The 13,081-nt window shown below is 36.4% G+C and overlaps 2 protein-coding genes across 5 annotated transcripts in view; one reads left to right on the top strand and one right to left on the bottom strand.

The window, feature by feature from the left end:
- arid2 (AT-rich interactive domain 2) overlaps positions 1-2,865 on the top strand; it is a 126,856-nt gene extending 123,991 nt beyond the window's left edge. For both annotated transcript variants that reach the window (XM_063057663.1, XM_063057662.1), the window contains exon 21: positions 136-2,865. In XM_063057663.1, coding sequence (XP_062913733.1) covers positions 136-268 — 133 coding nt within the window. In that variant the 3' untranslated portion in view covers positions 269-2,865. The remainder of the gene's footprint in view (positions 1-135) is intronic.
- Positions 2,866-4,058: 1,193 nt separating this feature from the next.
- Positions 4,059-13,081, bottom strand: part of scaf11 (SR-related CTD-associated factor 11) — an 89,807-nt gene continuing 80,784 nt past the window's right edge. For all 3 annotated transcript variants that reach the window (XM_063057665.1, XM_063057664.1, XM_063057666.1), the window contains 2 exons: positions 11,149-11,268; positions 4,059-6,792 (listed from right to left, as the gene is read on the bottom strand). In XM_063057665.1, coding sequence (XP_062913735.1) covers positions 6,646-6,792; positions 11,149-11,268 — 267 coding nt within the window. In that variant the 3' untranslated portion in view covers positions 4,059-6,645. The remainder of the gene's footprint in view (positions 6,793-11,148; positions 11,269-13,081) is intronic.

Genomic DNA, 13,081 nt, shown 5'->3' with positions numbered 1-13,081 from the left:
ATAGTTGAGTTTAATTCAGGATTTCTGGCAAGCATAACTACACTCCTGACAAGACAACATTATTGCATATATTTGAACAAGTTTGTCAAATAGGAATATTTAAAATCTGATGATGTGTTTTGTTTTTCCCTACAGACTACTAAAAAGGCATGAGAACCAATTGTCTGTACTGGCACTTAGTAACATGGAAGCTTCCAGCACTCTTGCCAAATGCCTTTTTGAACTTGTCCATCTAGAACAATTACAACAATCAGAAAATAAAGTCTGAAAGGGTGAATTGAATTCTGAAGTATCGTTTACAGGGTTTTGAAGTAAGCAAGAAGTCTTAATGAGAAATGACCATTGTGGACAGTTTTTAAAAGAAAAACTTTTATCCGTAATGCACAGAAGCTTAATATTTTGATCACAAGTGGAGTCAAGTGTTGACAAGCTTTTAAAAGGAGTACCAACTGTGTGATCAGAATCCAGTAGCATTTTTAAAGTTGGATACAATAAATTCTGAGGATCAACACAGAATAATAGCATTAAATATTTTTACCCTGCACCCCATGAGCACATTTTTATATTTCAGAATTAGTGACTAAGCTGGGTTTAATAGAACAGAAATTGACACACTGGATGTAATCCCTGCCATCTGAGAGGTTGCAGTTATTTCTAGTGATGTGCTTTCTTGTTTAGAAATCGGTAGCTTGTTTTTTCATACTTGAGCCAATATATTTTCACTTATTTATTATCATATGATCAATTGTAAATATTTGTGAATAAAATTAACCAACTTTCATGCCACTGCAATCACTGGAAACACAACGTGGTGTCATAATAGCATTATTGTTAGGATATAGGACTTTGTGTTTCCTGCCATTTGTAAGTAATTGTGATATATTGTCTGCAGTGGATGAATGTTCTTTAATTCTTTGTAAATAATTCTGTAATGGTACCAATGCTGTAAAGTCAAGAGCAGTTTTGTGGAACTGATTTTTTTGTATTATACACCTTGTAGAACTCATTTGCTGGTTGAAAGAGTATGGAATAATATATCTCATGTCATTTTGTAGAAAAAAAACTATTGAAGGTATTTTTGGTTTACCCTAACTTGGACCCACTGAAGATATCACTTTGTACAAGCTCGGTGCTTGTACAGGATTTTTTCTATTTGTAAATTGGTTTAAATACGAGGAATTTTATACACTTTTTTCTCCATGTATTATATTTACCTTGGGTGCTGGGATGTTATTTTTTCCACTATTCAATGATTTCCCCCTCCCCCCCATTCCAATTATAGTGCAGTATTTTAGTGCTTGTTCTCCCATCTTCAATATTGTACCACATCACATTCCTCTTCAGAACCTGCTCATGGTTATGTCCTGAATGGTGTGTTATGTGATTTTCATAACTGCCTCTTTGCCTGGTGTATTAGCATCCAGAGGAGGGAACACTCTCCCATTTCCTTCTGTGTCTGTAGAATGTGCAGTAAAGACATACAACAGTTTTACATTAGATAACTTTAATTACTTTGACTGTTTATAGTTTTAAATAAAAGACTGGACACTTTCATTTGTTTTCACTTATTTATTTCAAGTAATCTATAGGAAGTGTGACACCATTAATGACTGATAATATAGTGACTGTTTATTTTAATTAGCACTGGAAGCTGTGTAAAGTTAACTATTGAAACAGATAAGAAAACAATATTAATTGAAGGAAAATATGTGACAGACTGTCTTAAAGTTTTAACTGCTGGAAAAAGTGGAATAATGGTTCCGATGAAAGATGATCCTTTGCTCTTGTTAATTCTATTTTAGGATATTTTATTGACAAGTAGCATATAACTTGGTATCAGCCCTACCTGGCACCTAATTAAAATCACTAAAAATCTGTTATCAACTAATACATAGACCAAGTGTTCAGTCTAGAAGTCAGGACCTCCACATATCCACTCTTCTTACCAAAGGGAAAACTGCTGCCTTTGATTAGGCAGGTACTATCTATAGTTCTGGTGATTTGAAATAAGCACTGAAATGGGTAAGGAGTTAGTTCACAGGATAATACTAAAAATGCAAGGGAAGGCACCAACAAAGTACATTCTTTCTGTTGACAACACATTCTTGGCAATCTCTTTAACTAAATAAGTTGCTTCTGCGTACTTTACTAGATGTATTAATGATCTTCCTGCAGTTTTGAATTTCTCATAGTTTGTCCTTGGTGCAGGTTTGAGCTTTATTTTGGCACAAAGTTCTAAGACAATGTCACACCTACCTCAGTGTGGGTCTGCAACTTGTTGCATTCTAGTTTGGAGCTCGGGAATCTAAATTTAATAGTTAAATAAAGCAGGATTCAGTTATTCCTAATTAGTAATAAGTGAGATATGCCAATATATGGCATCCATATTTTACATGTGTATTTGCTTCACTCACCAAGATGGTACGTTTTTTTTTCTCATTCTCTCCTTGGTGACCATCATCTTGATGGCTTTTTACTACACATTCAATCAAAATTTCATATGTAGATTTCAATTAGATCACCTTGAGCTTTAGTCAACAGAATGAATATACATTGTCTTTTCTCAATGTAAACCCTTGCATTTTTAGTATCATCCTTTTGAACCAAGTCCTTACCCAGTCCACTGCTTGTTCCAAATGAGCAGATCTAGACATACAAGTTACCTAATCAGCTTTGTTGTAAGTTTAGCAAAACTTTTACTACTATTCAATTCTATAATCTTGAAATTTTAAGAAAAAGCAAACAAGCACGAGAGTTTAAAGCCTTGTTAATCTGGATCAACTTTTATCATTTGTATTCTGAAATAATTTTGTTACCATTTTAGACTTGTTCCTTTTTTTAAGTATTCTTCCTAAATATTTTACCTTCTATTCAAACTCTAAGCCTCCCCTACAGTGAATACATCATTCCATTTTTAAAAAATTGAATCATTGAATTTCCCTATAATTATGTAAAGGGAATAGATAAATTATGTCAACTAGTTATGTGGTGTATTTCTTTTTAATGTTTTCCTCCTAGCTACTGCACTTGCCCTGTTCAAGTAAAAACTCTAATCCTGCTTGTGTACTTGAGATAAGGACTAACCATAAACACACATCTGAGAGCATTGAAGAGCTCTGACTATAGCTGCATAATTCTCCAATCCACTGGCCAAATGAGTAATTCAGAATAACATCACTAATCACTGAGGGATAATCAGCTCTGAAGGGCAGGTCATGCTACTGCATTTCCTGTAAACAAACACTTCCAGGCCGGCACAGATGGAAAGAAGAAACACGTAAAAAAGTTTCTAAAAACCTTACGCTAATAACCCATTCAAAACAAAGGATCACTCAAAATGGCATTAAGAACCAAGTCTTCACTCAGCATGAAAGCACAGAAGCCTAGTCTAAACAATTAAAGGAGTGTGTTGCACTCGAACCCAAGGCAGCTCAGCCTGAGCCATCTCAGAACCCACAGAATTCAAGAGGAATCAAGTCCTTTTGATCTCCTTGTTCAAGTATCTAAATACCAACACTATTTTGCTAAATAGTGTTTTAAATTTCTACAATCGTACCAATTTTAGTTTTGCCTATTGATATTTGACCCATTATATGAAGTTCATGTTCCGCCATATACTACTGCACTTACTATTGGGCAATATCATTCTATCTGGTGTTATATAAACTGAAAATTTCCCCTTGCAGCCTATATTATTCTGTATTATTTTAACCACTCTAGTTGTTGTCAAAATATTTAAAGATTCTCTTCATTCACAGTTTGGAAACAAGTTCAACAATATAATAGTAAACTTATAACGTGAAAAAGATGGTGTAGATAACTTCCTGCCAAAGCTTGCAGAGGTGGTTCTCTCATCCACCTTCAATTTTATGGAGAGTTGAGTATTTGCTTGGAAATTAGTCTATTAGATCCAATGCCTTAGGCACTGAAGGGATCAGTAAGACTTTTGTAAATAATTTACAATGCAAACCAAAAGGGTTTTATTAGTTTAAACTATGTACATCAAACAATAGAACTATTTTACAAGATAGGTAAAATACATTTTGAGCAATCCAAGAGACAAATACCTGCACCAGTCTACCATACTGAAAAGAAATTAAAATCACCATGCCAGAGCCAACAACCATTTGTAAGCATTTTTAAAGAAATCATTCTACTGCACATAATCTGTATGAAAAGAGGGTATTAAAATAATGGAGCATCTGATTAGGTGGTGGTAAGGTCTAAGCTTGATTAGTGCCAATATCTATCAGGTTAAAAATGCACCAGAGAAAATCTGGTACTTAGTCTCCATAATATTAAGCAGATGCTTGGCCTGGATAACATCCTGGTTATAAGTATGTGAAATACATTACCAGTCTTTTACCTGCAATTACAGCTTCCAATAAACCACAATGTAATTTGATCAGCAGTGACAAAATGGATTATCTGAGAATCAGTGAGACAATAAGTCACTTCAGTGGATTTCACCAAAGCTTGTACCTTTTGGTATAAAGTTCTGGCCAGAGAGCCATTTAGCTCCAGCTGAACGATTTGTACAAAGAGCCTTGCTTGCATCAGTGATAGCAAATATCAGCAATGTTTCTGATATATTGAGGCATTGAAATACATCTAAGATTTATCCTCATTAGCTCAATAAACAAATTATCAACAGAAAACCACTTCTTCACAACTGGCTATAGAGGTAAATTCAAGCAATCTTTGGTGCTGGGCAATTACAGTTTGAGATTCCAAAATGCACAACAATCACTTGCAGATAATTAGTAATATGGAATTGCAGAGGCAAACTATACCAATGACTTGTAAATGCTAATCCTGCTTAACATGGCCCTCACCTGATAAACTTTGCTTTGATTGTTTAAGGGGGTCAATAAATCACAATGTTCCATAATTTAAAATTATCAATTAAATTACGACCCACAATTTCTTCAATACAAGAGGGAAAATTTCTCTTCTATTTAAGGAAAATTTAAAGGCCCCATCACTTATTGAATCATTTCAGCTAAAGAGATCAATACCAGTGTCACAAGAAATACATTCAAAGCCTATTGAGAACAAACAACTTTTACAAAAGCTACACAAGATGTTTGGAAACTTAAGTCTTTGTAGTTATAGAGTTCAAATACTTACCATAACTCAATTATTTTCTAATGATCTGTTCAAACCTTTTCTGCCTTGTATAGGCAGTCTATGAATATTAATGAAGGATATTCAATACTTAAAATGGTAAGCAACTTTGGATATACACAGCTTTCAAGATTATTCCATTGTCAAACATATTACATAATTCACAATGTTAATATCACACTTTCAACATTATTGAACCATATTAAATTTACTGGTTTCATCATCTTAGAATAAATTTCTCATACATATTCCTTTCATTAGTATATTTTTGCTCTGAGGGTTTTGTAGGAAATTGGATGTATCTCCAATGTAAAATGTGTCATTCTTTTCACAAAAATGCAAGTATGTTCCACTGTGAAATGTGCCAATTTTCTTGGTAATATAACTAGATAAGACTACAAAGCAATCCCAGGGCAGGGCAGGGACATAAAAAAATAGAATGGCTGAAAAAGACAAAGGTGGCACCAACCATGTATGTGTGTTACTCCCATCACACTATAACCAGCAAGCACGTGATACTGGTCTGCACCAGTATTAGCAGATCTTGTTTGTTGAAGCACTGCTGGCAATAGTGTTTAGGGCATTGTAGAAATCCAGAACCTTGATAGTACCAGAAAAAATTGAGCTTCATTCAATATTTGATCATATACAGGCATTTACAAAATGAGATTCATCCCCAGTATTTAAATTGTCTATTGCCACACTAATTAATTGTACTTAAAGATAACAGAACATGTCAGCAGCTAATGCAATGTACTAATAGAATACCATCACCTGAATATCAAACAAAAATACTTCTACAAAGGATTACACTTTTGGGAAGAAATACAAATTTCTCATCTGATCTTCAACAAATTTAAACCCAGATACACGTTCATCAAGACCCAGAAACAGTTTTGACAAGCAGCAGAAAATTTATTTCGGTGTGTAGGTTAAGTATTACAGAATACTATCACATTTTGAACCATTCTTTTCTGCTTTTCTCAAAAATGAAACTATAGAGTCAAATCTTTTATCAAACATTTTCCCACTGAGCGACAGTCCTAGCAGAGTTAAGCAATCATTTTTGTTGAGAACCTAAATGCACTGAAATAGCTGATCAGCCCTCAGCTGCCAGACTTCAGTGCAACTACATGATCCACATCCTTCCAGTTAAACCTGGAGGCATTTGTACAGCATACAAACTGTTTACAAAAACACTAAGTAGAGTTAACAAAAAAAATCAGTAAGATAATTTGATACATTAGGAAATCATCTAAACAAATATCACATTTATACAGCTGATTTACTGACAGCCCACAGGAGGGCCAGGACAGATCATATTATCCTCGCAACTCCAGATAACTAACAACAGCATGCTTCTCACTTCATGTTATTGTGATGTCCCAAACGCTTCAATTAAAAAAAAAATCTCTGTAGGAAAATTATATAAACCAATGGAAAACAAATTTCCTATTCATCATTCTACACTGGGTTCATGTTAACACTGGTAATCAATCTGCGATATCTTTACACCATTTAAACAGATTTGTTCCCAATGATACTGCATTCCTCAGGATTTTGTTTTGCGTTCCCTTTCCTTGCATGTTTATATTTCTCTACATACGCTTTTACCAAGTTGGCTACTTTTCCAGGGATTACTTCACCACTCTTGCTATGGCAAACCTTAAAAATGAAGATACAGATTTCAGTGGATCAACTTAATACACGTGCAGTTATGAAGTGCAAACATATAGGTAGAAACTTAAAAAAAAGTTTGTGTTAAGGTTTAAGATATCTTAAAACTAAAGAGTTTTTTTCCATTTGATGAATGCAATGGAAAAAGACCAACAAAACTCAAAAATACCATCTGCTTTGACATGATTTTTCTTCAATAATTTTTTGGTTAGAATTTTACACAGAAAGCAGAATTTAAAAGTAAGGGATAATTGTATAAATATTGATGAGCATAATAAAAAAATAAAATAAAGTAACAAAATAGGGAGAGTCAGGCAAGGAAACCGAAAGTCAGAATGTAGCTGAAGGATTTCAGGGCAAGGATCTGGAGGGAGAGAGAAGAGTGACAGGTGCTGGGTGGGGGAAAGGAAATGTGCCTGGGTTAATCAGGATATTCTCTGCTATGCATCTATAGAAGTTTGTCAAAGTTTCAAATAAAAATGGTGGATTTGATTAACTTCCAAGAAAGTAGAAGTACTGCTGTATCTTCTTTGTAATGACACTTCCTACCCAGGGGACAAGATACTCTACCCAGTTTGAATTTGAAACATTGGGGTTGGGGCAAGAGTAGAGCACGGGTAAGTAAGGGCTTTTCATTACTCCCCACTTACAGCAAAATTTTTTAGTTCCAAACAATTACTACCTACCTGAATTGTACCCACCTAAAGACCTGAGGTATCAAGTGTTTTATCAAAGGTGGGATCATCCCAAAATTAGGTGTGTGTGTCTGCGGTGTCTGGGTCAGTTATGTGCAAGTGGAGAATAAGAAGGGTAGGATGGAGCAATTGTGAAGGTCATATCCATTATCTACACAATATTTGGAGAGAAGAGAAAGGGAACACTTCTGATTAATGAGTTGTAAAATTTTCTTTGCAGTGTTTGCCATTAGCTCCCTTCTTTGGAGGCTGAAATCAGATTAAATCATTGACTTGATATTTTCTGAAAGATGAGAAAGTCTGCAGATGCTGGAAGAACTCAGCAGGTCAGGCAGCATTTATGGAAATTAATAAACAGTTGATGTTTTGGGCTGAGACCCTTCTTCAGAATTGGAAAGGAGCGGGGAAGACGTCAGAATAAAAAGTGTGTGTGGGGGGAGCAAGAAGGACTAGCTAGAAGGTGATAGGTATAGCCAGGTGGGCCGAATGGACCAAGGAATCATGGAGGGAGTGATCCTGCAGAAAGCAGAGTGGGGGGGGGGGAGAGAAGATGTGTTTGGTGGTAGGATTTCTTTGAAGATCGTAGAAATTGAGGGGACTCATGGGGTGGTAGTTGAAGACAGAGGAACCTATCCTTGTTAAGGTGCTGGGAAGATAGGTTGCAGATGTCTGGGAAATGGAGGAGATGCATGTGAGAGCAGCATCAATGGTGGAGGAAGAGAAAATCCATTCTTTGAAAAGAGGAGGACATCAGAGAAAGCATCATCTTGGGAACAGATGCAGTGGAGACAAAGTAACTGAAGGGAATAGTATTTGTACAGGAGCTAGGGTGGGAAGATGGTCAAGATAACCATGGGAATCAGTGGGTTTATAAAAGATGTTAGTCAACAGTTTGGCTCTAGAAATGGACCAAGTGAATTTAAGGGCAGCATGGAAGTTAGAGGCAAAGTTGATGAAATTGATGAGCTCAGCATGAGCACTTGAAGCACCCATGATAGTTTCTTATTTAACTTTATTTTTCTTTTCTTTTTTCTTTAATATTTACTTATGCACTTTGTTTACTCAGTTTGAAGCTACATATGTTTTTTTTGGCTTGTTATCTCCTATTAGGTTGGTGGCTGTTTCCAATTTTTTTTTGTAATATTTGGATTTCAGATACTAAATAAATAGATGGAAACCAACCCATCTTAGTTTCAGATATGTGGAAAATACTGTCAAATTGAACACCATTATCACTTCATTTCCTGTTCATTCTGGCATCTTCCTTAATACTGACATGAAAATAGTGTGTCACATACTCTACATATGCATTGAAATAATTGTAATCTCCCATATGCTTCTGGTAAATATCATAAATCTGTACAATACAATTTCATATTTAATTGTTCAAATTAATTTTCATTTTAAAGGATCTGGACAAAACCAGAAAATTCATACTAAACCTATGGATGATTTTATTCAGCCATAACCTGTTGCTCATGAAGTGAACCCTCGTTGATTGATTTTTGAGACCACAGCAGCAGTGGCGAGCTCAATACTTCATAGCTCATTGACATGAACCACCTTCCAGAGGACTGGACAACCCCTGATGTCCATATGCAAAGTTTCATCCAGTGAGGTTACAGAGCTAGCTCCAGGATTTAGACAGCAGTGGAAACATCAATTTTCAATTTGACAGCATTTCCATATAGCAGAAACTCTAGCTATGATTGGTGTTAAGGGTTGTGTGCTTGGGAGGTGGTGTTGGGACTGGACGAGGTGAGTCACTAAGATACAGTAGTACTAATTAACAAGCTGATTTATCCTGGAGTGGTGTCAAACTTCTTGAGAGTTGTCGGGATTGTAATCATCCAGGCAAGTGGAAACCATTCTACAACACTATTCCGTTGTCTCTTGTCAATGGCTGGGGTGTCAATTGCTGCACAGCCAGCTTCATCATGGGCAGAACCCTCCCCACCACTGAGGACACCTCTAAGAGGCAGTGCCTCAAGAAGGTGGCATCTATATTAATGAAACATGCCCTCTTCTTGTTACTACCACCAGGGAAGAGATACAGGAGGCTGACGACCCACTCCCAACAATTTATGAACAGCTTCTTTCCCCCTTCAGGAACAGATTTCTGAATGGTCTAAGAACGCATGAATACTACTTTGTTATACCCTAACTTCCACTATTTATTTAATTTTTATAATTTATAGAATTTTATGACTTCACACCATGCTGCTGCTGCCAAACAACATTTTGCGTTTTATATTTTGTGCTTTTCGCTCTTTTTTTGTCATTTATGCACACAGGAGAGAGGACTATTTGATGTTTTTCTCTGAGTGGGTTCCATGGTTTTCCTTTGTCTCCTGGCTGTCTGTGGGGAAGTTGAATCTCAGGGTTGTATACTGCACACATACTTTGATAATAAATGTACCTTGAATCCTGGATGTCATATAAATTTGATTCAGAGACTTAATGATGGGAGTATCTCCAGCTGGAGATAGTCACTGCTTATAATTCTGTGGCATTAATGTTACTTGCCACTGATCAGACCAAGGATAATCTGTGGAGTGTAACAAGTAGATTGGAATATCTTCTTTCATTCATTTCTATCCACCAATGATAAAGCCTAGTAATTGTTCCAAGCTCCATTTGAGCTGAAAGATTTTCAAAGCCATTTCAGAAAGTTAACCACATTAGTTTGTCTGGGGTCACACAGGCCTCACCAAATTAAAAAAAAACTCTCTTCACTCAGGAAGCCGAACTTTTATGAAAAGTATTCTTATTATTTCATCATTACCAGTCCAGATGTAGTTAGTTGCTATTAATTTAAAATTCTCCAGATACTTTGGCAGATTTAAACTTGTTTCTACTTCATTAATTCAAGCTTTTGGCTTACTGATCCACTACTGTTATCACTACACTAGTTATGAGATATATTCACTTTGTTTTATAAATACTGCAGATCTACATTCACCTTTAGTATATAGAACAAAGTTATTAGCCTGTCAATGTCTTCCTGCTGTATCCCTGCAAACTTTGCAGGTCACACATCCAGGGTTCTACAAACTTTAATATTTACCCTCAATCAAATCCTGCCCAAATCATTGTTCAAAACACATTCTAACTTCTCAGCACATCCAATAAATGGCATCTTATGAACTCCTCCATTAGATGCCGTTTTCCATCCACCGCTCATCAATCTAGGAGATACAATGAAGATTTCTGGGAACTCCTTAAAACTACTATCTGCATAACAACTCTTTCTGTATGCCCAACATGTTCAACTGCGGTCTTTGCAAATTCTTGTGACAATCCTTGTTTAATTATTAGTTTTTAAATGCTCGCAAGTGCAATTATTACACTCTTTAGAAATTGCCCTAATGCAGGAGTTCCCAGCCTTTTTTATGCCAGGGACCAATACCATTAAGCAATAGGTCCGCAGACCTCAAATTGGGAAATTTGATCTAATGGAAGAACAACTGCATAAATGATAATTTACATCTGTTTATTCCTCTCGGTCTGGCATACTAAAAAGAAACTAATTAAACTGAAGTGACCAGATATGAAAATAATCAGTGCTCCCCTTCTAAAGAGTATTCTAGTTTTTCTTCAATCACCATAGATAATCATGGTACAGTTAAAATGTAATTTAGAATGTTACCTTATCCACTGCTTTGCGGACAATTTCTTTGTATTCATCCTTGGTAATGTCCTTCTTCTGGTAGTAAGGCTTGATGGCTAGTTTCACCTCTTCTACGGCTCTTTCCTGTATGGTACATTTCTATGTATTGGGGAAAAATGTACATCCATAATTAATAGGATACAAATTAAACATACAATTCTGATGAGATTAAGGGTAGTAATCTCTGGATTGCTGCCTGTGCCATGTGTCAGCGAAGGTAAGAACACGATGATTTGGCAGATGAATTGGTGTGAGGGTAAGGTTTCAGATTTCTGGATCATTGGGATCTCTTCTGGAGAACGCATGACCTGCAGGTTACAACTGAACCTGATGGGAACCAATATACCTGCGGAGCAGGCATGCTAGAGCTGTTGGGAAGGGTTTAAACTAATTTGGCAAGGGGATGGGAAGTGAAGTGATAGAGCTGAGAATGGGTATACAAGTAGATGCAGTCTATAGTGAGATTGTGAAGAAGGGCAGGTAGATGATAGGGCAAAATTGCAGTCAGAAGGATGAGGGCCACAATCAAAAAGAGTGATGCATACAGGACTGAAGGTGTTATATTTAAATGCATGTAGTATATGGAATAAGGTAGATGATCTTGTAGCACAATTAGATTAGCTAGTACAACCTTGTGGGTATCACCGAGTCACGGTTGAAAAAATATCACAATTGGGAGCTTAACATCCAAAGGTACACACTGTATCGAAATAGCAGGCAGGTAGGCAGGGTGGGATGGTTCTGTTGGTAAAAAAATTAAATCAAAACCTTAGAAAGAGGTGGCATAGGATCGGAAGATGTAGAATCCTTGTGGGTAGAGTTAAGAAACTGTAAGGCTAAAAAGACCCTAACTGTAGTTGTATATAGGACTCCAAATAGTTGCCAGGATGTGGGATACAAATTACAATGGCAGATAGAAAAGGCATGTAAAAAGGGCAATGTTACAATGGTCACAGGAATTTCAATATGCAGGAAGATTAGGAAAATCAGGTTGGTACTAGATCCCAAGAGAGTGAATTTGTGGAATACCTCGGAGATGACATTTTAGAGCAACTTGTTATTGAGCCCACTAGGGGAAAGCCAATTCTGGAATTGGTGTTATGTAATGAACCAAATTTGATTCAGGAGTTTATGGTAAAGGTATTCTTAGGAACTAGTGATCATAATATGATAGAATTCACCCTGCAGTTTGAAAGGGAGAAGATAAAATCAAATGTATCAGTATTACAGTGGAGTAAAGGGAATTAAGAGTCATGAGAGCAAAGCTGGCTAAAGTTGATTGGAAGGAGTCACAAGCAGGGATGATGGCAGAACAACAATGGCTGGAGTTTCTGGGGGGTAATTTGGAAGGTGCAGGATAGGTACCATTCAAAGATGAAGAATTCTAAAGGGATAAAGCAACCGTGGCTGACAAGGGAAGTCAAAGACAGCATTAAAGCAAAAGAGAAGGCATATAATACAGTAAAAATTAGTGGGAAGTCAAAGGATTGGGAAGCTTTTAAAAACCAACAGAAGGCAACTAAGAAGCTGTGAGGAGAGAAAAGATGAAATGTGAAGGGAGCTGGGCAATGATACTAAATAGGGTACCAAAAGTTTTTTCAAATATACTGAAATATACTGTATAAAGAACATTCACAGGCAAGAGTGGATATTGGACCACTGGAGAGATCATAATGGGACAAAGAAATAGCTGAGAAACTTAATAAGTATTTTGCATCAGTCTTCACTATGTAATACCTCAGCAGTATGCCAGAAATTTGAGTGTGTCGGGGGGCAGAAGTAAGTGTAGTTGCTATTACTAAGAAGAAGATGCTTGGGAAGATGAAAGGTTTGTAGGTAGATAAATCACCTAGATCAGATGGACTACACCCCAGGGTTCTGAAAGAGGTACCTGAAGAGATTGTGGAGGCAT

The sequence above is a fragment of the Mobula hypostoma genome, chromosome 9, assembly GCF_963921235.1.
Source record: "Mobula hypostoma chromosome 9, sMobHyp1.1, whole genome shotgun sequence".
Classification (NCBI taxonomy): Eukaryota; Metazoa; Chordata; class Chondrichthyes; order Myliobatiformes; family Myliobatidae; genus Mobula; species Mobula hypostoma.
The sequence above is the reverse complement of the archived record's forward strand: the minus strand, read 5'-3'. Positions and strand labels throughout refer to the sequence as shown.